This window comes from Balearica regulorum, chromosome 1 (assembly GCF_011004875.1).
Source record: "Balearica regulorum gibbericeps isolate bBalReg1 chromosome 1, bBalReg1.pri, whole genome shotgun sequence".
In the NCBI taxonomy this organism is placed as follows: Eukaryota; Metazoa; Chordata; class Aves; order Gruiformes; family Gruidae; genus Balearica; species Balearica regulorum.
This window is the reverse complement of record NC_046184.1, coordinates 217,289,340-217,314,578: the sequence shown is the minus strand read 5'-3', so window position 1 is coordinate 217,314,578 and position 25,239 is coordinate 217,289,340. Positions and strand designations below refer to the sequence as shown.

Genomic DNA, 25,239 nt, shown 5'->3' with positions numbered 1-25,239 from the left:
AGTGACGGGGACATGGGACGTGGCTGAGCGATGGAGCGTGGTACCCAGACCCTGGAGCAGAGGATCTCGGAGCGGTGCTCACCCCAAGCTCTGCACCCATCGTGCTCCCACCCCCCTCGTGTCCTTGCGCCCGTCACCCCGCCACGGTGCAGGACGGGGCCTGTCCCTCGTGCGGGCGCAACCACCCTGGAAGAAACCCGCGTTTCCCGACGTTTTTTGGCCTTTCCTTTGGGAAGGGGTTTTCCTGGGTAAAAAAAAGCATCTGCAGCGTTGGTGGGAACCCAACGGGACGTCCCTGACCCACCAGCCGCAGCCCACGGGGACAGGACGGGATGGACTAGGGACAGGCAGGAGGGGGACAGCATGGGGACAGGCAGGATGAGGTCAGGGTGGGGACAGGATCAGATGGGTTCCGGTAAGATGGGGCCGGGCAGGATGGGGCCAGCGTGGAATTAGGGACAGGACGGGACAAGGACAAGCAGGATGAGGCCAGGGGAGGATGGGGACGGGGAGGATGGGGACAGGATGGGATGGGGACGGGGAGGATGGGGACAGGCAGGATGAGGCCGGGGCAATTTGGGGACAGACAAGAGGGGGACAGGATGGGCTGGGGACCGGGCAGGGACAGGCAGGGTGGGGACAGATGAGAGGGGGACAGGCAGGATGGGGACCAGCAGGATGAGGTTGGGGCAGGATGGGGACCGGGCAGGATGGGACCGGGCAGGATGGGACCGGGCAGGATGGGGACCGGGCAGGATGGGGACCAGCAGCCAGCGTGGCGGATCCCGGCCACCCCCCCATCCCCCTTCCCCCCCCCTTCCACCCCCCCCACCCTCACCCCCACCCCAAGGCGGAGCCTCCCGCCCCTCCCTCCCTCCCTCCCCCCCCCCCCCCCCGACACCCCACCCCCCCCCTCACCCCTCCGGCCTCTCCGGGCGGCGACTGGATGCGGCTGGATGCGGCTGGATGCGGCTGGATGCGGCTGGATGCGGCGGGATGCGGCGGGATGGGGGCGCTGGGGGCGCTGGGGGCGCTGGGACTGGGGGCGCTGCTGGCGCTGCTGCCCCCCCCCACCCCGGCCGAGACCTACACGGCCATGCTGAGCGTCCGGAGGGTGCTGGGTGCCGAGGGCCGCCTGCTCCGCCGGCTCCGAGCCTACCTGCGGGAGGAGAGCGCCCGGCTGCGCCGCCTCGCAAGGTACCGGGCCCAGTTGGGTTGGGGGTTTTTGGGGGTTTTTTTTTTGGGTTTTGGGGTTTTTTGGTTTTTTTTTGGTTTTTTCCCACCCTCCCACGCAACCCGTCGCGGTCACGCGTGGGTGCTCCCACGCAGCACCGGGAGTATCTCCTTCTCTCTAGGCACCCAGAGCGCTCCCGGCCCAAAAGTGGGTGCTGCACTGGTGGGGAGGGGGAGGAGGGGGGGGAACTCTGCCCACCCACCCACCCCAGCACCCAATTTTTTTTTTTTTTGGGGGGGGGGTGTGCCCCTAATGAGGAGGTCGGGGGATCGCGGGTGGATGAGGAGCAGAGCCTGGACATTGCCCACGCTCCCCCCACCCACCCCAGCCATGTCCCAGGAGCGGGGGGTGGCCCCCCCCCCCCCCCCAACCCTGGGCTGGGACCCGGGGACGTGGGTCACAGCACCCCCAAGGCACGGGCCATCCCCACGTACCCACCAGGGGTGGGGTGGGGGTCTACCAACCTTCATGGGGTTTCTCCACCTCTGGCTTGGCCAAAAAGTGGGTGCTGGGGCAAAGCTGCCCAACTATGGGGGGGGGACAACAGACACACGACTCAGACCCCACCCTGGGGGTGTCACCACCCAGGAGCATCACTCGAAGTGTCACCCAGTGGGTCCCTTGTAGGTTTTATGAGAAGGTCCAGGCACTGCACCAAGACCCCGAGGCCTCGGTGGACAATCCCTTGCTGGCCTTCAGCCTCATCAAACGGCTCCACTCCGACTGGCCCAACATCATCTACAGCGACGAGGCCACCGAGAACACCCAGGGTAGAGGGGGGATGCTCGGCCACGCGTCCTCTCTGTCCCCTGGGGAGAGCTGGGAGGTGACCGGGACCAGGTGGAGGAGCAGGGGAATGGGTGGAGGAGCAGGAGAATGGGTGGAGGAGCAGGAGAATGGATTGAGGAGCAGGAGAATGGATTGAGGAGCAGGATGTGGGGTCCCTAGGGATGGAGAAGGGCTGATAAGGGCGATTGCACCCCAAAATCTCATTAATCCCCCCCACCCCACCCCATTCTCTCCCCCGCAGCGCTCCACGCTGGCTTCAAGGAGGTGGAGCAGGAGCTGCCCGGAGCTGAGGACCTGGATGGGGCAGCCCGGGCGCTGATGCGGCTGCAGGACGTCTACGCACTTAGCGTCAAGGGCATGGCCAACGGCGTCTTCCAGCGAGCCGGTGCCGGCCGGCCGGCCCTCTACAGCCCCAGCCGCCGCGTCTCCCTCTCCGCTGACGACTGCTTCCACGTGGGCAAGGTGAGGGTGAGCCCCACAAAGCTCCCACAAAGCTTTTCCGGCCGGGGCTGTTGCTTCCATAGGGATAGACGATTGGATTTTTTTTTTTTTCATCCCGCACGGATGCGGAGGGGCCCCTCTGACTCAGCCCGCAGGCATCCACCCGCCTGCCATCGCCTCTAGGCTCTCGCCCAAACGACAAGGCTTCTTCCTTCTTGTGGCGCGGGGAAGGGAAGAGCTGAGCCGGTGGCCTGGTGGGGGGAGGACCTCCTGCCCCAGCATCCTGGTTGGGTATGGGGTCGGCCCCTGCCCGGGGGTTAAAGTGGGTCCGTAAATCCCTGGGATGGGATTTGGGTGCTTTGATAGAGGTTTTCGTTCGGGGTGGAGACCCCCGAGTGTCCCTGCAGAGCTGGGGTGGAGCGTTAGAGCGTGGGATGGGGTGGGACACGATGGGTGGGATGGCACGGCATGAGACGGAGGTGCAGGTGGAGATGATGGGGATGGAGATGATGGTGATGGGGATCGAAATGGGGATGGAGAAGGATGGGGATGGGACAGGAAGGGATAGGACAGGATGGGGATGGCGTGGGGAGGGAATGGGGATAAGGATGGGAACAGGAAAGTAGGAAAGGGACAGGCTGCGATGGGACAGGATGAGTGGGAATTGCAATGGGATGGGATGACATGGCGTGGGGACGGGATGAGACAGGGTAGGGACAGAATGGGAGGGGATGGGGTGGGATTGGGCTGAAGATGGTCATGGGGATGGGATGGCTGAGAAGGGGATGGGATGGGTCAGGATGGGGTGGGGATGTGGTGGAAAGGGATGGTACGGGAGGGGACGGGATGGGATGGGAACGGGATGCAGGCCAGGTTGGCCCAGCCAGCAGGTCTGCGTGGCGCGCTGCCTCGCAGGTGGCCTATGACACGGGAGACTACTACCACTCCATCGCATGGCTGGAGGAGGCTGTCGGCCTCTTCCGTCTCTCCTACGGCAGCTGGAACCCCGAAGACCGGAGCAGCCTGGAGGATGCTCTGGACCATCTCGCCTTCTCCTACTTCATGGTACGGCTGCGAGTCCCACCCCCATCACCCCAGTGCTGGTGGAGCTGAACCGTGGGTGGGAGGATGCTCACAGGTTCTTCACGCTCCCCCCGCCCCCCCATCCAGGCTGGAAACATCTCCCACGCCTTGAGCCTCTCCAGGGAGTTTCTTCACTACGGTACGTGGGGCAACCTCGGATGCGGCAGGAGGAGGGGAGAGGTTTTGGGGTGTCCCCCATCACCTCTGCATGGCACCAGCCTCCTTCACCCCATTTCTTGCCCCCATGTGGGCTAATTCTCCAGGGACCGATGCCAGGTCCTGACTGATGCCAGGTGCTGGGGACATGGCGTTTCGGGTGACACCACCTCTCCGGCAGACCCCAGTAACCAAAGGGTGGCGAGGAACGTGGCCAAGTACGAGAAGCTGCTGGAGACAGGGACGGCGGCGAGCGCTGGACCCCTGCGACGCCCCAACGGCACCCACCTACAGAGCCGCGACACCTACGAGGAGCTGTGCCAGCGCCCAGGGGTGCAGGTGGGGCTGGCGGGGGCGGGGGGCATGGTCCCCCACCCCACCACTGTCCTTCCCTCTCACACCCTCCTTTGTCCTCTCTCTCCCCAGCCGACCCCAGAGCGTCTCCCGCACCTTGGCTGCTCCTACGAGACCAACGGCAGTCCCTACCTCCTTCTCCAGCCTGCCAAGAAGGAGATGGTCCAGATCCAACCCTACGTGGCTTTGTACCACGATTTCGTCAGCGACGCCGAGGCTGAGACCATCAAGAGGTTGGCAGGGCCCTGGGTGAGCCATCCCCGTCCCCAGGGATGTCCTTCTCCTGGAGGAGGGTGCCCCAAGAGCTGGTGGTCCAGGGTGAACCATCCTGAGCGTGCAGAGAGAGGAGGGGTTTTAAGCCAGGGCTTAGTCAAAGTCTTCTGCAGCGAGACCCTGGCAGTGGATGAGCCCAGCTTAGCTCCATCTGAGCCCTCTCCGAAAAGATTTTTGGGAGAAACCAGATCCATGCATGCACCTAAACCCCTTCCCAGCCGGGCTTGACTTGGTGCCACCCAACTGCATTGGATCCAACTGCTACCTCTGCTTCCATCACCCTGGTGGGACACCTTGGGGTGGGGATGTTTGGCAACCAGCTGGTATAAACCCCCCCAATTTCAACCCTCAACTGGGGTCCCTGCTTGGTGTGGGAGGGTCCCCATCTGCAGCAACACCCCCCCCCCAACATGTGTCCTTCAGCTGCAGAGGTCCGTGGTCGCCTCTGGGGAGAAGCAGCAGAAAGCCGAGTACCGGATAAGCAAGAGGTAGTAGTCACCTCCTCCCTTGTCCTCCAGCCAGCGGGACCACCATGGCCCCGTTGCCACCACCAAGGTGGCAGTGAAGCCGTGCTGGGCAGGCCTGGGTCCTCCACGCCCAACAGTGCCGCGAGGGTTAAGCCCAACCACGCCTGAATTTGGGGGGGGCTGAAGGTGGGGTGCTCCCGCAGCGCCTGGCTGAAGGACACTGCCGACCCAGTGGTGCGGGCGTTGGAGCAGCGCATCGCGGCAGTCACCGGCCTGGACCTGCGGCCACCCTACGCCGAGTACCTGCAGGTGGTCAACTACGGGTTGGGAGGCCACTACGAGCCACACTTCGACCACGCCACGGTCAGGGAGCTGCTTGGGTGGTCATGGGGTGGTTCCTGTGGTGCTCTTGGGGTGATCCTGGGATGGTTCCTGGGGGTGGCCTCTCAGATGGTCACCAGGGTGGTGGCTGGGCTGGTCCCTGGGGTGGTGTCTCTGCTGGTACCTCAGATGTTCCTGGAGGTGGCCCTGGGGTGATCCCTGTGGTGATCCCTGGGATGGTGCCCGGGTGGGGGGGGGGGGGGTGTCCCTTGGGTGGTCCTTGGGGTGGTTCCCAGGGTGATCTCTGGGATGGTGCCTTGGATGTTCCTGGAGGTGGACCCCCAGGGTGATTCCCCTGATGCTCTGGGATGGTTGTCTGGGGGAGGTCCCTGGGGGTGTCCCCACAGTGGTCCCCGGGATGGTGCCTGGGATGTTCCTGGGAAGGGAGGGAGGAAAGAGGGAGGGAGAAGAGATTTCCCTGGGGGCAGCTCAGAGCCAGCAGCTCTGTTAGGGCATGAGGTGCCTCCAGGCTGAGCCGTGTCAGCGTGGGACTGACTGTCCCCACCTCCTCGCTCTTGGGGCAGTCCAGGAAGAGCCCCCTTTACAGAATGAAGTCAGGCAACAGGATCGCCACGGTCATGATCTATGTGAGTCGTCCCCCCCCGCCCATTTCCTGGCCTAGAGAAATGACACTTGCATGGTCATCAGTAGGGTTCAGAGTGAACAGGGTTGGAGATGAGTGAGGGCAGCCCTAAATCAGACCGTGGTGGGGTGTTAAAACGACAACATCTGCAGAGTATTTAAGTCGTACTGAGGGAAGTGCTGTGGGGGGACCAAGGGAGGTTCTGTGCCTCAGTTTCCCCATGCAGAGCAGCCATACCACGGGGGAAGGGGAGGGCCACGGCTCATATTTTTTGCTCCTTTTCCAGCTGAGTGCGGTGGAGGCTGGCGGCTCCACCGCCTTCATCTACGCCAACTTCAGCGTGCCCGTGGTTAAGGTGAGGGAGACCTGCACAAGCCCCCCCCCCCCCCCGCCCCCCCGGTGTTTTTGGGGTGCCAAACCCCAACCCTAGAGCTGCAGACTCTGCTTTGGGGTGCCAAACCCTAACTGTGGGGCTCCTGTCTGCGTTTTGGGATGCCAAAATCCAACCTCGGGGATCCCAACTCTTATTTTGGGGTGCCAAAACTCCAACCTCAGGACTCCCAGCTCTGTTTTAGGGGTGTCACACCCCAGCCCTTGGGTTCCTGGCTCTGTTTTGGGGTGAAAATCCCAATTCTGGGGGTCCTTGCTCAGTTTTAGGGGTACCAAACCCAACGCAAGGTCTCCCAGCTCTGTTTTAGGGGTATCACACCCCACAGCTCCCAGCTTTATTTTGGGGTGCCAAACTCCAACCCCAGGGCTCCCAGCTCTGTTTTGGGGTTCCAAACCCCAATTCTGGGGCTCCTGACTCTGTTTTAGGGGTACCAACCCCCAATCCCAGGGCTCTCACCTTTATTTTGTGGTTCCAAACCCCAATTCTGGGGCTCCTGGTTCCATTTTAGGGGTGCCAAACCCCTCTCTGCTCCGCAGAACGCAGCTCTCTTCTGGTGGAACCTACGGAGGAATGGGGACGGTGACGGGGACACCCTGCATGCTGGCTGCCCCGTCCTGGCCGGGGACAAGTGGGGTGAGAGACGGTGCCCGGTGTCACCCTGGGGTGACATGGGGTTGGAGGAGCAGCTCTGTTGGTGGGGGAGACGAGAGGTGCTGGGAACCCAGAAAAATCCTGGCTAATAGGGAAAAATATGGCACTGATAGCGGAGCGGGGGCGGAGAGGGGTGCAGGGGGGCCGGAGGAGCTAAATGGGTGTCCTTGTCCTTGTCCCTTCCAGTGGCAAATAAATGGATCCATGAGCACGGGCAGGAGTTTCGGCGGCCGTGCAGCGCCGACCCACGAGACTGAGCTGCCGTGGGCTGAAGAACGTGACACCCATGGGTGTCCCCCAAGGCTGTGGCAAGAGGAGGGAGGGAAGGGGGTGGCAGGGGGACGGGGTGCTATTGGGGGTCAGGGCACTTGCTCAACCACAGCCGAATCCAGTGAAAATAAAGTCAAAAGACGCTAAACTGGAGTCTGAGGGAAACACCTTGGTGTGGTACCCGATGGGATGAGGTGGGGGTGTGTATGTGTCTGCGTCCCCCCACCCGATTCCAGCCTGGGCCCTAAACACACCCTCAAGCCCCTCCTCCAGCCCTAGATGAAGTCTCTCTGCTAGAAGGACCGGCAGCTAGTGATATAACTTTTCTACAGTAATCAGTAGGCTTCAGAGTGAACAGAACGACCACAGAGGACCAGAACACAGACGATACACTATCCTTCCTCAGCTCAACCTGCTGCAGTGCCTGGCTGCATTTTGGGCCTGATTGCGCAGCCCCACACTCCGCTCTCGTCCCGACAACAGCACGGGTCCCCCCCTCTGCACCCCAAAATGGTGGTGGGGTTTTCTGCGGGGTAGGCGCTGTAAGAGGGACCTTGGGGAAGGAAGAAGGCAGCCGCTGCCTTCCAGCCCCTCGCAGCCCCCAGCCCGCCCGTGCTCAGACCACGCTTACGCCAGCGCAGCTCCCCCGGGGCCGCACAGACAAGCTCCCTTTCTCCAGCCTGACCGCAGCACCTGCGTGACTGGAAGGCAAAAAGAGGCGGCAGGGCTCTCCGGCAGCGCCTGGAGATCAGGCGGGGAGCCCGCGCTGCTCTCCCCGGGTGCTTGCGAGGAGAGAGAGCCCCGCTGAATCAAGGGTCAAGGAACACCCCGATTCTGCATCCATCCGGCCTCATCTATGTGACATTTAGGGGGTCCAGGTCACCCCGTCACCTTTTGCTTAAAGGACAAAAATTAAGGGAGAAGGACAGAAACCCCAGGCAGACTTCTCCCAGGGCTCTCCTGCGCGCTTCGGGTTCAAAAACGTGCATTTATCGCTCCTGGGGCTTTTGGGCTCTGTTAAGCCGGCTTGAATATAAAACAGGCTACAAAATTTCAGAGCAAATTTCCCCAAATTCCCGCTCTTCAGCTAGGAACAACCCCGGCATTCTAAAACAGACGGTCCAACCCAGCACAGGTTACTTAAGAGCCAGAGCGCCATGGTTTATTACTTTCAGATGTTTCTGTACATATGGGAACCATCGGTCACGGAGAGGAGGAGAAAAAGCAAAAGCTGCGGCTAAAGCATCCTCCCCCTCCTCCTCACAGGAGGTAGAAGGGATGGGGGAGTATTTCGGATGACGAGAGGCTTCCATGAATCACCAGAAAAACCCAAAGCTTGGCCTGGGGATGTCCAAGGAACTGTCGGCTCACCAGCCGTCCTCCACAGGCCGCTCCGAGGAGCGCGAGTACGGCAGCTGAAGGGAAAGAAGGAGTTCCTAGCCCAGGCTTTGCACAAACGCTTTATTTGTAGGCGAGAGAAACGGACACCGAACGAGACAGGAACAGGATGAGGCTGACACGGGACACAGAGCGTGGTCTGCGGAGAACTGACACACACACACAAACACACACATTTTCCTTTTGGAGACAGCAGCGCGCGGTAAGAGGTCACCTCACCGGACTGGGAAAGCTTGGCCAAAGCTGGCCAAGCATCCAACAGCAAAGCTCGGAGCAAAGACCCAAGCAGCATCCTGCGGGATTTGGGTGCCTTACGGACGAGGTGCCGAGGGTGCAGCGTTACCGGACGGTTCAGAGCAGGCGATACAGGCAAGAGAGGCAGGTTTGGGCAACACAAAGGGCAGTTTCAGGTTGTGAGGGGAGTGTCGGGCGAAGAGACGAGTGTTATTCCAAGTTTTCTTGGAAACAGCAACCCATACGCTATTTTTTTGACCATACCTGAAGATCTAAGGTCTAGATTTTCAGGAGGGTTGAGCACCAGTTCAAACCAGTGAACGGCTGATTGCAAGAGACTTCTGAGGATCTTCCACACCCAAGATAAAAAGCAATAACGGAGTCAGTGCTGAAGTCGAAGAGGTGGAGAACATCAGCACGACGCTGTTTGCTCGCTCTCTTCCCATACCTGCCAGGTCTCCCCCATTCACTGAAGACCCTGTTGCACGTGGCAGCGTGATAAAGTTTTCAGGAGTCCTGGGATGGTCTCACTCAACGAGAAGCCAGCAAGAGACTTTGCCCTACTGCAATCGCTCAGCCCTGCCCTGCAGAGAGAGAGAGGAAAAGCAAGGAGGTTCACTCTAAACTGGACCAGTGCGGTATTTACTGGGCTACTGGTGCCACCAACGGGATCTATCACATCACCACCACCTCCGAGAGCTCCCTGACTGTGAGCTCAGTGCTTTTTTTTTTTTTTTCCCCAGAAGGTGTCTTGGTTGCACAGAAAGTCACCTCCAGTTGCAATAGGCATCATTATTTTTAATTAGCTTTGGTATCATCTCCCACCCGCTTTACATCTGGACCAGGGGAGGCTGAAGGGGAAAAAAAAAAAAAAAAAAGACAAGGCTCCAAAGAAAAGCGAGCTCTGCACAGCAACACAATTCGGCAAGCATTTCAACACCGACCGTCTGCATCTGTACGTATCGATCGCTCTGGTCATCAATAACCTTCTCAAAACACCAGCACAGAGGAACCGTGCAAAGACACGCATCCGAGCTCTGTGTTCACAGGATCCGTATTCAAAGCAAAAACTATACGCTTCAGCAAAACAGGAAATATCTTTCTCCAACAATCTCAACGCTCCTGGAATCTACAATCTCTGGTGCATATAACTCAGGAGGTGGCAAAACCTGTCCTGGGTCTGATTTGGAAAATTTAAGAAGTGAACCCTGCAACAAACCAGCCTCCCAAACTGCATCTCCTGCCAAGCCTTGGGATTTTCCATTGTGAAAGTTTCCACCGATCCTCAATCCAACAACTGGAACAAAAGCAAGAGAGATTTCTAAATAATCAGAAGCACCAGCGTAAAGCCAGCATCCTTTCAATTCAGACAGCCGCCTCCTGTTTATCTGCTTTTACAGGGAGATGGTACAATGCTGCAGGCTGTGGAAAAACGCAGTGAAAAGCTGGTAGTTATGGGGGGATTTTCTACATGTCCCCATTTTTCATGAGTCAGAGAGAACATTTCTTCTCTCTGCAGCTACTTTTACCATGGTCTGCGCTATCCTTCACCTAAATACCGTTTTACCTCCGCCTGTAGCTCCCCGAAAAGGGAGAAGAAACCGCAAGAGGAGCATTAATATTTTTCAGACAGAAGTACAGTCTCAAAAATGTACGTGGCTCGACACAGCCGAAAGGAATTCCCCCTCCACCCACCCACCCGCTATTGCTGCTGTCCCTGTGGTCACCTTTTTTTTTTGAAGCCAGCACCGCATGAGTCCCTGAACTGCTTATTCTGTGCAAGTCAGGACCGAGAGCTTGGCACAGAGCAACGCCACATTAAATAGGCTGTTGAAATATTTATTTTTTTTTTTTCCACTCACTTCTCAAATGGTAACAACAAAATATAATTCTGGGGAGCCCACAGGATTCAGAAACAGGCGTTCATTTTTCCGACGGTGCTTCTACAGAATACAAACCCGATTTTCTTTCGCTTTCCATGGAGGTTTGTTCTTATTTTTTTTTTTTTTAATATCTCGCAAACTGTAAAAGCAAATGAAGGGGATAACATGAGAGGCAAACGCAAGGAGTTACCGCAACGAACCACTCATAGCCAGATCTTCCAAGTTACTTCAGCACGGAGGAATGTGACTTTCCCGAAATCATTCACGATTATGACAACAGGCACATGCTTAACTATCCCGTGAAGTGAGACTCTGGACATACACACCGTATTATTTAATCTCTAACAATTTGAACACAGGAGTTGTCTGGAAAGGACCGAGAATTTTGCCAATCTTCAGGATACAGCTGGGGAAAGTGCTAATTTGCATCTTAACTACTGAAGATCCATTTAATTCATCAGCAACTAAAACAAGGCTGGAAGTTACATCAAGGTCACAGTAAACTATGTGCAATAATTAACACGGTGACTTAAGGAGGGAAGCGCCAGGAGCCAGCAATTGCTCTTGTAACACCTGAGTGCCGTTGGCCACAGCGCCAGGAGAGAGGAGAGCTCTCTGGAATGAGGCTTTCTCGTCTCTAATTCAGGCATTTCCCACCCTGATGTGTCAGGGGAGGGACACAGAGCAAGGTCACGACCGCTGTGTCCAGGGCTCACATGCGAATGAATCGGAGGAGATGAGTGGCTCTCCATCAGGGTAAACGCCGAAGTTAAACCAGGCTTCGCCAGCTCTTCGCACCGTCTCCCTTTGCCCCACCTGCGCTTCGCAAACGCCAAGAATTCCTGATGGCTCTCGTCACAGGACATACACACGGATGCACATCGCAGCTCCCAAATCAGGCCAACGACAGAACTATGCCTCGGCAAAACAGCGGTAAAATAAAATACTGCTTTCATCATACAGCATCAAGGGGTTATGGACACAGGGCCAAAAAAAAAAAAGAAAATATTTCAGACATCCACCAGCAAAACATTGAGGAAAACTGCTCCAAAACGCGTCTGCTCTTACGCTCAAGAGTGATTCTTAGGTGAAAGCAAACTGACAAACTGTCTGTGGATAATTTAACCCTGAAGAAAAGCTCGCCGTGTAACTACTGCTTTTACATGAAATATGGAAGGCAGGCAGCAAAACGGTCTAGAAGGCGACAGCGAAAACAAGGTCTTTCCTCCAATCCTGGGGAGGAGCATACTGCAGCAGCAGCTGCCTACACCTCTGCATCAACATCAGCAGGACCGACTCCAAGCTCTTCCAGGGTTTTATCTACTGCACTTTTTACATTTTTTTTTTTTTTCATCCCAAAGGTGCTGATCTCTGCTCAGTTGTGTGTAGCAGCTACAAGAAGAAATGCATAAACAACGTTCCAGGTGCAGAGAACAGCCAAGCTGCCTGTTGACCACGTTGTTACTGCTGCTCTTGGGTCTTCCCCATAAACGCAGCCCCAGAGTCCCCTGCCTGTTATGTGTCTGCAGCAGACGGAGTTATCCAGGCTATTTTTCTTAGTGAGAACTCAAAACAAGTATTAAGAAAGCTGCAAGACTCTGAAACGGAGCTCACGGTCCCCCCTCGCCTTTTTGTTTTACAGTCCTGTCCAACTTTGCACAGGAAAGTAGCACCGAGGCTCTTCCCGCAGGTTAACCCGTAAGGCTGGCATTGGTGAGACGAAACCTGAGCTCCCAACGAAGCCGATTCCTCGTCCGCTTTAGGGGAAAGAAACGTGTATATAAAAAAAAACAAACCTAAGGGGCACTTCAAAGACGATTAGATGATTCCACGGAGAAATCCGGAAGCCTTTGGCTATACTGCAATGCCCTCGGTGGATCTGGACTGCCAACAGCCCCTTTGCAGTTGGGTCCAAGAAAGCCTGAGAATCGACGGAGATCGGTATGATCGACTACTTGGGATTTCAGGAGGTCTTTCCTTGTGGCAGCAGAGAGGAGCCCACTTCCAAGGGCCTGAAGAGCTTTTCATGGTCTTCAGTACAAGCTGCTTCCCAGCAAGGAAGTCCCTAAGCATTTACACATTCTGGAGAACTAGTTCTAGGGGATGAATCTCACACCAATTTCTCATTGCTGCTGAACTGGAGAGATGAAAGGATATGGATACATCACAGTGGCCTCTGGTGCGGTTTATTTACAACAAGACTCAGTGCTGGAGAACACCAGGGTATTAACAAGCAGGAAACACACTAGGAGGGAAAAAGGAGAGTGGAAGAAAGGTCATACGTTAAAATCAAGGTATTTTCTGCAGATACTTCACTCTGCAACACCCTAAATTTAGTGGATTAGCACAAGGCCAAACAACAGTAACTTGTGAGCTATGTAACAGTGAGAAGCACGAAAGCTTAAAACGTTGCTGTCTATGGCTTAAGGACACAGTAAGGCCAGCGAGCCACCTCACTTTCTCCAACCAAGCCTCTTGTTTTAAAGCTGCTTTTGCTACAACCATAATAGCAGGAGCGACAGGCTAGCGCCTGCAAAGACTCACAGCGACAGCACAGGTTGCCAAAATACCTGGTGGAGATTCAACATTACAATGCGGTACAGCCCTTTGGCCTTCTCCCTCTCTCACCCTTTACACATCAACCCACGTTGTCTCCTTTCATGACATTTAAAATACGCAGTCCACAGTCCTACATTTCTACCGTTTCATCCCCAAGGGCGCAGGATAAAGGGGAATAAAAGAAAGATCATCCAGCAATACCTCTTTAGCATTGCCAGTCCTACAGCATCATACGTTTTGGGGCTTCTACCTTTTGTTGAAGAATTCTTAGCTAAAAGCAGGAAGACTTTTCAGGACTGCTTAAGAAACATGCTCAGTTTAGGATCATCTTTCAGGTGAATGGTAAAACAGATTAGCAGCTTCTATGAGGTTGAAGCGTTGGTTTAGTTATCAGCTTTATGGTACTCTAAGACTTTGGGAGTTTTTCCGATCACCCTTATCAGTCACAACCTTTTCTCACTGCTGGGCGGCTGATCGCAGAGGCCTGGCTTCATTATGATATGAAAACACATGAGATAAGTATGGCAAGTCTGCAAAGCGAAGCACACAGCTCTACCTGTCTAATCTCACCACTATCTCTCGGCCAAAGAAGCGTAGTGCAAGTTGTTTTCAAAACACAGGGCCTTGATTACTTAAATAAAATGCTATTTAAACTAAATACCATAAAGCTTGTAATTCTACCTTCTGGCAGGCTATAAAGAAAGAAATCAGCTAGGGAGGATCTGCTTTGCTCCTCCCCTCCAAGGAAGGAGGTTTCAGGAACACAAGTTAATATGCAAGAAATTTAGAGAGAACACATGAACATTAAACATATTACTGTCTGATTCAAAGCTGTTTGTTTACATGTGGTTTTTAGCATTATGCTAAAACTCCAACCTCCCACTTTGAGAGCCAAACACGCAGGCAGTAAAAGCAAGAGCTCTGCTCAAGGACTGCGTAGCTCTAACACCTGCAGAGCCTTACGACTGGAATCCACCGATGGGCTCTGTAAACCTGTGACGGATCAGGAACGTCGCAACAGCTTCAGCAACCTGAGGGAAGGGAAAAAAAAAAATCAGACAGAATTTAAAGGGACACGAAGAGAAGAAGAAATCCAGTAGTTTTCAAAGCCTGCAGCATTTCCAACATCAGTTTGTATCATCAGGACTCTCTTGCTGAATCAAGTTTGCTCCTTTGAAACTAAGAGCTATATATAAAAGAAGGAACTACGTGCTTTCACCTTTACTCTGACACTGACCGCACAATCAAGAACTAACAAACCTTTTTCCATGCCTCTTTCAGCAATTCTTAAAACAATGCCTAAGTTTAGCAGGTAAAAAAGGTCTGGCGAAATCTCAATGCAAGCCATTCCTATAAAGAATAACTCAAGACAGTAACCTGACAGTAATACTAATACCACTTCAAATTTATAATAAAATGAGTAACAGTGTAAGAACTCAGTATATTTAGATAAAAATCCCTATTTCAGATTGGTAAAGCGAAGCACAGGAAGGCTGAGTTTTACACTCACAGCGGTCAGCGTAGAACAAGCTTTAAAACCAGACGTGTTTCCAACCACAGGCTCCATCAGCTCCACCACATTCCTGCTTCTATCTGGACACTGACTTCAGCAGTACCCAGAAGCAGCACTGCTCCGTCAGTCCGTAAGCTGTTTCAGTAACATTTGTTTTCTATTTGGAAAACGCAAGTCACCCAACTCGGTAAAACACAGACCAACCCCAAAAGCTGCAGCTTAGTACAAGGGAGAGTGGAGAACTTCATGAGGAAAGGCAGGGAAGATAAATCCACGCTGCACGTGCCAAGAGTTAGCCTAAGAGTTAAATCTATAACCTGGCCAAGCCCTGTGCCATGAAACATCTTAGCCCAGGCTTTCCAGCCAGTTTAAAATCGTGATTAAATCCAAATTGTTTCGCAAATAGCCAGTTAAGATGTTGTGCCAAAAAACCACCCCAGAAGTATCTCTGCTTCATAGTAAGTAACAGAACCCTCTTGCGGTTAAGCTGTGAAGACCATGACTTATGTAGCTTCAACCCCGCAGCAGGGCTCACCTTGTCTGGAGCATCTTCATGGACTGCGTGGCCACACTGCGGGAGGACCTGCATCTGAAACTTCCCTGCAGATCAAGAGAGTCATCACTGGAACAGCTTTTTAAGTGGTCCCGAGTTCTAACAGCAATGGTTTAGGCAAACAGTTCTCACGGACGCAGGAAACATCAGACCCTACACCCTTAAAAGCACTATGAATCTATGAACTCTTTAAAAAGAATCCCAGATTCTTTGCAAAGCTCACTAAACCTCTTTACACACATTGGGCAAAGAGGGACCGGACTCTCAGGTAAACTGTACAACACACGCAGTAGCCAGTTTCGATAGAAAGCAAGAACCAGCTGCTTAATTCATCTTCCCAGGTGTAACCAGAGCAGGTTCCCAGGAGTTCAAATGAAGCCAAACTTTTTAGAGCTTCTTGGTACAGGTGAGACTGCCTTTCAAAGTTGAAAGCGTTATCAGATCTACCTTAACGTAATGTTTAACCTGCTACCAATACTGCTTTCCAGTACTGGTTGGTCTGGAAATCAATGAAGTTGGGACAGGGAGAAAGAAAAAACAAAGCCAAACCGTTAATGCAGATGCTGAACCTTGGTCTGATGTCTGCCAGAAACACCAGGAGACCAAAGAGTTTTGGATGGTCCCAAGTGCTCTAGCTAGGAACATCAGGAATGTAATTAGAAAGGGAAAAAAGAGATTAGAAAAACCCTCACAGACTATCCTTCTGATCCAAGAGAAGTGTGGCAGCCCCATTGCTGGAAACGTGGAATGCTAGACTGAACAAAACCCATGGCAACAGCCCGTAACAACTTCTAATTCAACCTCTTCTCAACTTCTCCACCTTTCCTACAAGCACAGACAGCTAGAGAACACTTTGGAATGGACTAATTCTGTCACACACGTTTGTTTTGATATAGACTGCACCAGTAAGGGGCCATTCCAGCGCTCTCTCGTTTGTGTACCCATAGCAACGAGCTAGCATCCAAAAAAGAGCATTACAGTAAGGATAGAGTAACAATATTAAATATTTACCTTGCATCTGTCCAATTGTTAGATCTTTATCCAGCCTGTCAACACCTACAATCAAATAAACAGATGTATTGGAGAAAAGCCAGAGAGAACATAACCGTCTAAGCAGGGCTTTACTCAACATTTTGAAGGAGACATTTGGCTTGAAAAACTCAAAAGAAATACCACCTCTGACACCCACAAGGACTTTTCACTGCTGCACCTCAAGACAGTAAAGTGACAGGAAAGAACCCCAGCCAAAAATGTAAGAACACACCCTTCCCTACAACTTAAAAGGGTATTTATCTTGGTTAGACAGTTTCTGATCAGGGTACAGAAAGGGCCTACAGCTGGTTCTAGAACACCAATAATTTCACTTTCAGTTGAAAAGTCCAGATCAGGCCCATATCTGTGGGAAAATATCATAGTAGTGGAGGCTGAAGGGCAGTTTGGATCTGTCCTGTTTGCTGCTCTTCCACACCGTACAAGTAAAACACCCGTCCAACGGCAGCAATACACAGTATGTCACTCTTTTGATATCACAGGCTCTGAACTAATTCCAGATCTGCCTGGATCAAATGGACCCATTTATGATATTTCATGATATATAGAAGAGCCAAGGTGGCAGAGACAGGTCTGCTATTCTCAGAGAAAGACACTAGCCAAACGCTGAGCCTGTTCTGTAAAATACATGTGGGACATCGCTGAAGTCAGCGATGAACAGCCACTGATCGTGAACAGGACCGGAAGAGACACGTACCAGCTAAAAGCAAAAGCTTTGGAGTCGGACAGCTTAGGAAGAGGTTAGATAAACCCCTGAACCAGCCATCCCAGTACTTCTCTGTTTTCGCCAGTTCAATTCGCCACGTGTATAAATGCTCCTTCTTTGTCTGCAGGGAGGAGAGAGAGTTGTGCATTAGCGATCAGTAAAACAGCTGAAGTAAGAATGAACTCAGAGTGCCACTTCAAGTATATATAAAAAATCCTGGCTCCCTCTGGTGGACTGCACACTTCCAGGGGGTGACCCTCCTTGCTCCTAAATTTCTCTCCAAATCACAGACAAAGTACACCAGTAGGGAACAAGAAAGTCAGCAGGAGCTACACCTATAGATCAAGAGAAGGCTGCAGTATTCAGGGCACTTGATTTGCTATTTTTTACTCGTACAAATAGCTCACAAATTGTCTGAATGTCCAGACTTGGCTCTTACTTAGGTAAAATAGAAATAAAAGGAACTGAGATGGCTACAATGATTTTCCTCGAGGAATTTACATTCCTAGGTTGCAATTGCCTCTACGACCTCCTGAATGCTACCGTGCTGTGGAAAGGAACGGAAATGCCACAAAGCCTCAGAAAAGAGCATTCCTCAATTCAGGCCATATGCATTAAATCTGTGAGCATCTCAGGAAAGAAAACCAAACACAAAAAACACGCTTTCAAGGTAACAGTCCAAGATAGAAACAGTGGTACGAGACAAAGAAGAAAAGCAACAGTCACAATATAAAGTTTTCGGTCCCTGGAGTTGCTCCCTTTTATCTTAGAACAATTTGGATAGCTACGGGCTACTTCTCTTGCAAGGAAGCATCGTGCAAACATGAGCTGAAAACACAGCAAGAAACTCCCTACCTCTGTGTCATCTTCCTTCTTCCTTTTATTGACAGAGCCTCCCCCTTCCTCATCCTCTTCCTCCTCCTCCTCTTCTTCAATAATACCCTCCACTATGGCTTTGGGACACTCAGGACTGGCAGCCCCTTCGCATCTGTGAAGATAAAACCAGAAACTGATTCCCTGCCAAAACAAACACAAAAAATAACAGGTTTTAACCTAAAACGGTCAGAAATTTCCCAGATACTGGCTGAAAAAAAAAAAAAATCCCCTCAAGTTTAAAAGTAGCTGTGCATGAAAGATAGAGTCATGACTAGCCACTTCTGAAGAGGCATCAGATTAACGCTTATTTCTTAATGCGTGCGGAAAGGCAGACAAAACAAGGAATACACAACCAGTGGTAATTAACTTTTTAAAACACGGCTCTTGGCAGATTTTTGCCCCAGGGAAATTTTGGCCAGGTTTTCTCTAAGTTCCATGGCTATGATTCAGTGCCAACTGTGATCAAATGATAAGAAATTTGTGTTTGCTAGAAGAAAGTTTCACTTTCAAGTGCATTTACACTCTGTAGTAACGGTATTATAAAATAGACAAGATGATTTTAAGAGTTTTAATTAAAAAAATAAACAAGCCAACAACAAACCACCTACTGTTTGACTTGACCGACCATAGAAACTCTGGCAGATTCAAGATTTCTTATTTGTCCACTTTTTACACTAGAAAAGAAAAAATTGGAAGAATAAAAATAGTTACTAAACAGAACTGGTAACCAGCAGGTCCAGAAACAGGAGCAAAAGCCCTTTACAGTTCACGATTTCCCCAAACCTCCTGTTCTCAGAAGGCATTCAGAGTGGCTCACACCACGTGCCGACTTACTTAATACCCGTTATCACTGTAATTGTGAATTTAAGACACGTGGGAGAAATGCTGCCAATGTCTAAGTAATTCTTGCTAAATCGGAAATAAAACCTGTTTCTTACACATGGGATGGAAGTCTCAAGCTTCTTCTCTAATAGCTGGGACACTTACAAGGAAGCTGCAATTCATATCACAAAGCTTTCCATTTGTTGAAGCTCTTAGAGGATCCTTCTCCAACGCCTAGCCAACTCTCCCAGGAACTTATTATCTTTTGAGGCCTCTTTCCCTGTCAAATCAGCCAAGGAACTGGCGACAATAGTTGGGAAAGTGAGCGCAAAAGGAGAAAACAGACAAATTATATAAACTGTGGTTCCTTCAGAGATCGAGCTACAAAGACAAGTGATTTTGGAGACTATGTGCATTACCTCCACTCAATGGCGTTCTCAAGTGACTTGAATGTTTTGGGACGACTCCTTAAGAAGTTCTGCATGCTGTTCAACGCATCCATGGCTGTACCTAAAATCAATTATTTTAACTTTATGGCATCTGACGAAATAATCGCCACATCCCTCTATACAGAAGTGGCTACCAGGGAACACCCTCAGAGAGAGCTGGAGCTCAGTGGGGATTTAATGCTGTTAAGGAAAGTAGAGCTTAGCACTCCTAAGCCCACGGTCACACTTACTCCCATGTTACAGAATTAATATTTGAGCAGGCAGGACATTCAGATAGTAAGAGAAGGCAGAAATCACTCATCAGGACCACAAATTACATAAAAACCCCACCCTTCTCCCTGCTAACAAGAAAGTATTGTGAAGAAATTATCGGGAAAATAGTAAACAAAGAGATCATCTGGGAAAAGCAAAAGGAAGGGTCACACTAGAAAGACTTCTGTGTAGGAAGCATCTGTTAGGAGGATGGGATTGGCCTTGGTTTAAAAACTGGGCAAAACTTTCTGTAATTCCAGGGATTTGGGGATAAAAGAAAGATCAGTGTGGAAGAGAGAACCCCAGTCCAAGGGTACACACACTTACCTTCCACAACATCAATCATGCACAGACCCAGTAAACTTGGCACCAAATTTGCAACCGCCGTGTGCACTGCGATGGCACCCCCCATGCTGTGCCCGATCAGCATGATAGGGGGAGGAAGGTCCCCGTACAGAGCTTCCACCACGTTTCCTACGTCTCTGCCAAATCAAGATAAAAGCATGGTTGGCATCTCTACCTTGATACATTTCCGAAGCAGGTTTGTACAATGGGAGGAGAAAGTACAGATCCAGGATGGAATTCCGGCTCCAAATCCACTCTGTATGCTCATTTAATCCACAGGTAATTGAGACAAGCTTATTCTCTTATCACTGTTTCATCTAGGCACCAATACAGAAAATCATTCAAGGCAATACTTTCCTGGACATGCATGTCATTTCCCTTTTTATTAACAAAAAGTGCCCATTTATAAACAATCCCTGAGGAGAACCTTTTACACGGACATTAGCTGGTAGGAATTTTAAGTAAAAAGTGAGAAAGCTGTCAAATCCTCTTGCATGGAAGCAAAGACTAAAAAAGGAGAAACCTTTTGCAATTAAAGAGAGAAAATAACAGAACCCCACTGACCAAGGCAAAGATAAACAGCACTGAGCACAAGCAAAAAGATTCAGACCCTCTATGAGCGCAGATACTACAAGGCAAAGGGCAATTTCCCCGTCCTTTCCGTAAGGCACCTACTTTAAACCGTCACTGCAGCACGTGGAAGCTGGCTGGTGCGATTCACAAAAACCAAAGCAACAGCAGAGGTAATGATTGAAATATACTGAAGAGCACTTTAAAGACACCCGAATTGGCTTCCCTGACTAAAACCATTCCCAAAAAAAAAAAAAAAAAAAAAAAGGTTAACCAGCTTGTTTGCTCTGCTCTGTCAGAGAAAAATGCTTCAGGATTTGATTAAAAAAAAAAAAGAAAACCAGCTATAATTTAAAGCTCCCATTTAAAGACTATTCAAGAATAACTTTCAAACTCATTGCTAAGATGAGAGAAAGGTTTAAAAACAAAAGGCAACTTGTTTTCCCCCCACAGTAGTGCTGCTCCAGATCTAAAAAAAATCCTAATCATTTCATACGGCATCTCCTCAGGACAGCAACACATCAGGATCTGACAAGCCGTAAGCAAAAGCAATAAGGTACACAATGGAAGTCAGAATACATTTCACACATGGCCTCCCCACAACAAACCGAGTGGATTTGTTCATAGGAAGGTTACAAAATCCTTCCTGATTCAATTGTAGTCAGAGCAAAGAGTCTCTTTGTACTCAACGTGGACATAACGTAATGTGCTTAGCAGTGGGTATTTGCTTTTCTTACAGCTTTGTCAAGAGGGGGATTTGCATCCCAAAGCAGGTCATGGTAGTTTGAAAAAGCAACTCCCTCCACGCTTGAAAAGTCTCAGTCTGTGACCCACACTTTGGGGATGGGGCCAGTCCAAGGCGGACACGCTCTCAATGCTCACTCGGGGAGCAGACAAAGAACCAAAATGGTGATTTCAAGCTAAAGTCAGTTATGTGTGAGGAAAGCGTTCCCCGTCTATTAGGAAATCCCTAGCAAGTGTTACAGCGTGTTGCAGATTTAAAGGGTTCACGGCAATGAAGCCACTGATCTTTAAAGTGAGTTTAAAAACTGAGGGCACCTAAAGAACAACGCCAGTTTGGAATTTGACTCAGCTAGAAGAGGAATATTTTCAAATCCACTTCAAACTGTCCCAAAACGGAAGGAAAAGAAGGGACAACTACCAGAATAATGTGAAATGAAACTGTCTTCCAGCTCCCCTGAATGAAGGTTGTGCGTCCTCAAGTAGTTTATTGGTCAATGATGGAAAGAAAATAAAGGTCTGTGAAAAGTGAAACACTGAAGAGAGAGCGTAAGCTTCCTTACTTTGACATAGTCTCTGCAGACAGATCTTCAGGATTCCTAACTTTTGTTTCTCCTGAAAGAACAAAAAAAAGTTAAGTTCATGTAAGCCGAAAACCTTCAGACCCCTCAGGACTTAGAGGAGGGGCTGTACAAAGTTTTTTGGCACAGTTATTAAGAGCGAGGCTACTGCAGTTGACATGAATAATTAAGAAACCCAGAATTAATAGGAACAGCTGGTACTTCATCGCATTACAGCTTAAGGGTAGGAAACGCTCCCCATAACTGTTCCATATTTGCAACGTATCTTAAAACTAAAGAACGGACCTTATTTCTAATGGTAAAGACCACCTATGGGTTATGACAATACGAAGGAGGGGGTTGGTGCGGGAACGTAGGAAGGAACAAGTCCACAAGCCCACCGTGGCCTCGCACAAAGGCACAGGGAGTCTCGGCTTCTGGCACGTGAGGACAGGTGGCTGCGGAGGTCCAGAACCCACTTTTCCATCCCTGCTTTTGAATAAAAATTGGGATGCCTTAAGGATGCTTTCTGAATCATCTTGGAAGGGATTCGTTACATTTTCTTTAAAAAACAAGAGCTTGTAATGTGTTTATGTGATTTTAAATTGGTTTATTTTACTTACCATGGCCCCGGAGATCTAAAGCCACAATCCTACACTGAATCCTGTTAATGATTGCAGACTGCAAGAAAGGACGAATACAATCGAATTTGCAAAGTGCCACATCTCATCTACAAAATGATTAGCAACATTAAGCCCTCCCCAAAACAACAGCAAAGGCTCCGATGGTGCGACAAAACCTCTCTGCTCTCAGCAGAGCGGCTGAACCTGGATTGCACGAGGTATCACAGAAAACAAGCAAGAATATTCCATATAAACTACCCTTAATTAACCAAAGCTCCATCATTTCTACCACTGTCAATGCTGTCTCTGAGGGCGCTTATTTTCCTGTGCATAAGACATGACGCGTGTTTCCCAGGATAATGAATTCAAGCTCTGTAGCACCTCTGAAAACTAAAACGCAGCAGTGGGACCCCAAAGTAATGTTCCCCTCTCCTTCCCCAAGCCCCACACGTTACAAAATGAGTCTTGGCTATACAGCAGACGTGAAGATGAAGCAGCTGCTTTGCTCTCAAAGAACAAAATTTTGCAGTGAGGCTGTAATGTACAAAAATTGATTAGTCCAAAGGGGTCAGGGGGAACAAGTGAGGAATTTTTTTAAAGTAAGGCAGGGCATTCTTTGTTGAAAGTAAGAATTTTGCATTAAGAAATCATCGATTACTTAAATAACAGCCCTGCAGGAGTGGGGGAATTTGTTGAGGGATTCTTAGCAGAACCACCTACATAACGGGCAGAGATCTGAAAGCTAGCCAGTCCTGTTTTGGTCATTTAACTATTCATCTCCTACATGACTGTAGCAGTTGCTCTCCCAAAACCCACTGAATCCACAAGTTAATATTTTAGAGCCCCTAAAGACACCCTGAAACCTCAATCTGTAAGGTGCTTATGCACCTAAGCAACAATTTAACTAGTCGGATGAGCAGTCTGCTGCTAAAAATCAAACAGTTGTCAGTAGGGAATAAGGAAAGAGGTTCATCAAGATGATGTGAGAAGCCTTCCAGTGCCCTGAGTTTTATCCAAATAGGAGTACTTTGGCCAAGAGAAGTACAAAGACATCATCCAAGAAGTTACCAGGCCAATAAGCAAAAGAAGAAAGCAGCAAGCTGCTCCTGCAGGCTGCTATTTTATTTATGGATGGTTACTCTCAATGCTTCCTGATTTGGGGTTTTTCTTGGGTTTTGGGGCCAGGGGCTGGGGTTTTTTTTGGTTTGTGGTTTGTTGGGGTTTTTTTAAGTTCTGGTTCATCCCAAACATTTAACACTTGATTGCTTGGGACAAACTTTCATTTCAAAATAGAACGGAAACAAAGGAAATAATTCAATAGCGGCCACACAAAGGCATGAGCTAATTGTTGCAGCAGTTTCTTCCTCCAGACACGGTCTCAAGTGCAAGGCATGAATCTATGTGAATCTTGCATACGATTGAACTTGGTTAATTTTAACAGTAATACAAGCAGCCAGTAACTGTAAGGCACGGTGTTAGAACTGCAATCACTCTACTGAATTCAACTTTGGAGATTTTTAAGTGTAAAAATAGTATTGGTGTTGCTGTTGGAAATAAAGAGCTCTAGAGAGGGTGGAAGTGACTTGCAAGAAGCCTTTAACTCAGAAAAGTGTGACTTCATACCTCTGCCTCCAATTAAAAGCAGTGACCTCACTACATCTGCTTTAGGCACTTGTACACCATAACAAAACCCACTAAACTAGCAGAGGAAAAGACAGCCGTCCATCTTGGCAACTCACGAGGTACAAGCGAGTAACAGGATTCAGTAAGACAGAGATTTAAGACTTAAAAAGTTCAATTACAGCCCAGTCAGCAAAGATTTTTTTCTAATGCTTCTCATTATAATATAAGATGGTTTATGATTACACCAGCAGGATTACTCAACAGTAGTTATGCTGGGAATTCAACGGAAGATGTAGAGACTTTGTCAGTCCAGTAGCACTTCCACTAAAGTCATCCTATAGCATCCTTCTGTTAAGGGCACTAGACGGCTCAAAGAATTCCTGGATTAAAAAGGTTCCAAATTAAAAAAAAGAACGAACAAAAAAACATACACTAAGTGATTTTACTTTACTTGAAATCCTTTTAAAAAAGGTGGGTTTGTTTCTTGTTTTCTTGGAAAAGCAGCCTTCCGAAAAAAGAAATTATATGCTGTGATGAGAAAGGTCTTGGCACTTCATTAAAACACACAAGCTATTTGGCAGATGTAGGTTTGGTTCCTGACGAGAATTAAAACCTAGAGGATAAACCCTTGCATGTGCTTTGCCTATCTAATAAATACACTGACAGCGAAATATTTAGAAGACCTGAGTCAGGTACGCACCAGGAGATTATAAGACAATTTTCCAAACTGATTTTCCTGTGCTTAACATAGCTGAATGGTTAGTTGTCTTCCACCCTTGGACGACTACATTTGCATACATAGATACTTCTGTAAAGCAGCAGCTTACTTACAGTAAATACAGCCCAGGAAAGAGCAGAATGGCCTCCGCCGTGTAGCAGCAGTAAGACAGGCCCCTCCAATCCGCTTTTGTAAATTCGAAAAGTGTATGAACAGTTAAGGACATGTCATAGAGTTATCTGAAGTTACTCAGCTGAATCTATTTTGGAGTTGGCAATACCCAACAGAGCTTTTTTCCTAACCTTGTGCAGCTGAGGCCTCGTTTCCCCCTCTGATCAAGAGGCATACAAAACTTAATCCACTTTAAGCTTCAAGAGTTGTTTTCCTGCTGCCCAGGTCCCCTCCTCCCTGTAATCCATGCATCTCCTACCCGCACCCTTTTTCCCCTGCGCACAACAGTGAATTGAACAACTAACAGAAAAACCGAACCAGGATCAGCATGTACTTTTGGAGTATTTCCCTATTAGTTCCACAGAAAAAATGTCAGATAAGCCAGTAAACAAGATTTTTAAGGCAATGTAATTAGTCTCTGGAACACACACAGCAAAGATGCTTCACTCAGGTAGCTAAAGTCCCCTTACAGTATAGATTTAGATACAGAAAAATCACTTTATCACTAAAAACAACGTCA

General features: G+C 49.9%; 2 protein-coding genes across 4 annotated transcripts in view; one reads left to right on the top strand and one right to left on the bottom strand.

Annotated features, from left to right (window-relative positions):
- The first annotated feature begins 928 nt into the window (after positions 1-928).
- Positions 929-7,226, top strand: P4HA3 (prolyl 4-hydroxylase subunit alpha 3). Its single transcript, XM_075742647.1, has 13 exons — positions 929-1,197; positions 1,862-2,004; positions 2,265-2,485; positions 3,380-3,529; positions 3,635-3,686; positions 3,885-4,042; positions 4,130-4,306; positions 4,754-4,818; positions 5,001-5,160; positions 5,703-5,765; positions 6,048-6,116; positions 6,689-6,785; positions 6,990-7,226. Exons 1-13 carry the CDS (start codon positions 947-949, stop codon positions 7,058-7,060), a joined length of 1,677 nt encoding a protein of 558 aa, XP_075598762.1. The 5' UTR covers positions 929-946; the 3' UTR covers positions 7,061-7,226.
- Positions 7,227-8,209: 983 nt separating this feature from the next.
- The window catches only part of PPME1 (protein phosphatase methylesterase 1), a 34,886-nt gene continuing 17,856 nt past the window's right edge, over positions 8,210-25,239 (bottom strand). Inside the window, exons 3-15 of one of the 3 annotated variants that reach the window (XR_012833460.1) lie at positions 24,662-24,754; positions 22,208-22,265; positions 21,588-21,639; positions 19,696-19,850; positions 19,087-19,177; positions 18,454-18,519; positions 17,825-17,957; positions 16,961-17,090; positions 16,225-16,269; positions 15,196-15,260; positions 14,111-14,178; positions 12,385-12,833; positions 8,210-9,289 (exon numbers count right to left, since the gene is read on the bottom strand). Coding sequence is in view for 2 of the 3 variants with exons in the window: in XM_075742645.1 (XP_075598760.1) it covers positions 12,815-12,833; positions 14,111-14,178; positions 15,196-15,260; positions 16,225-16,269; positions 16,961-17,090; positions 17,825-17,957; positions 18,454-18,519; positions 19,087-19,177; positions 19,696-19,850; positions 21,588-21,639; positions 22,208-22,265; positions 24,662-24,754 (975 nt within the window). In the remaining variant the exon portion in view is untranslated. Of the gene's footprint in view, positions 9,290-10,528; positions 12,834-14,110; positions 14,179-15,195; positions 15,261-16,224; positions 16,270-16,960; positions 17,091-17,824; positions 17,958-18,453; positions 18,520-19,086; positions 19,178-19,695; positions 19,851-21,587; positions 21,640-22,207; positions 22,266-24,661; positions 24,755-25,239 lie in introns of those variants that run through there. The other 2 variants (XM_075742645.1, XM_075742646.1) reach the window with 2 other exon arrangements.

Coding starts and splice junctions, on each gene's coding strand:
- P4HA3 (XM_075742647.1), top strand. CDS start 947: ATGCGGCTGGATGCGGCTGGATGCGGCTGGATGCGGCTGGATGCGGCG. Junction 1,198..1,861: donor CGGCTGCGCCGCCTCGCAAG/GTACCGGGCCCA, acceptor GGTCCCTTGTAG/GTTTTATGAGAAGGTCCAGG. Junction 6,117..6,688: donor TCAGCGTGCCCGTGGTTAAG/GTGAGGGAGACC, acceptor TCTGCTCCGCAG/AACGCAGCTCTCTTCTGGTG.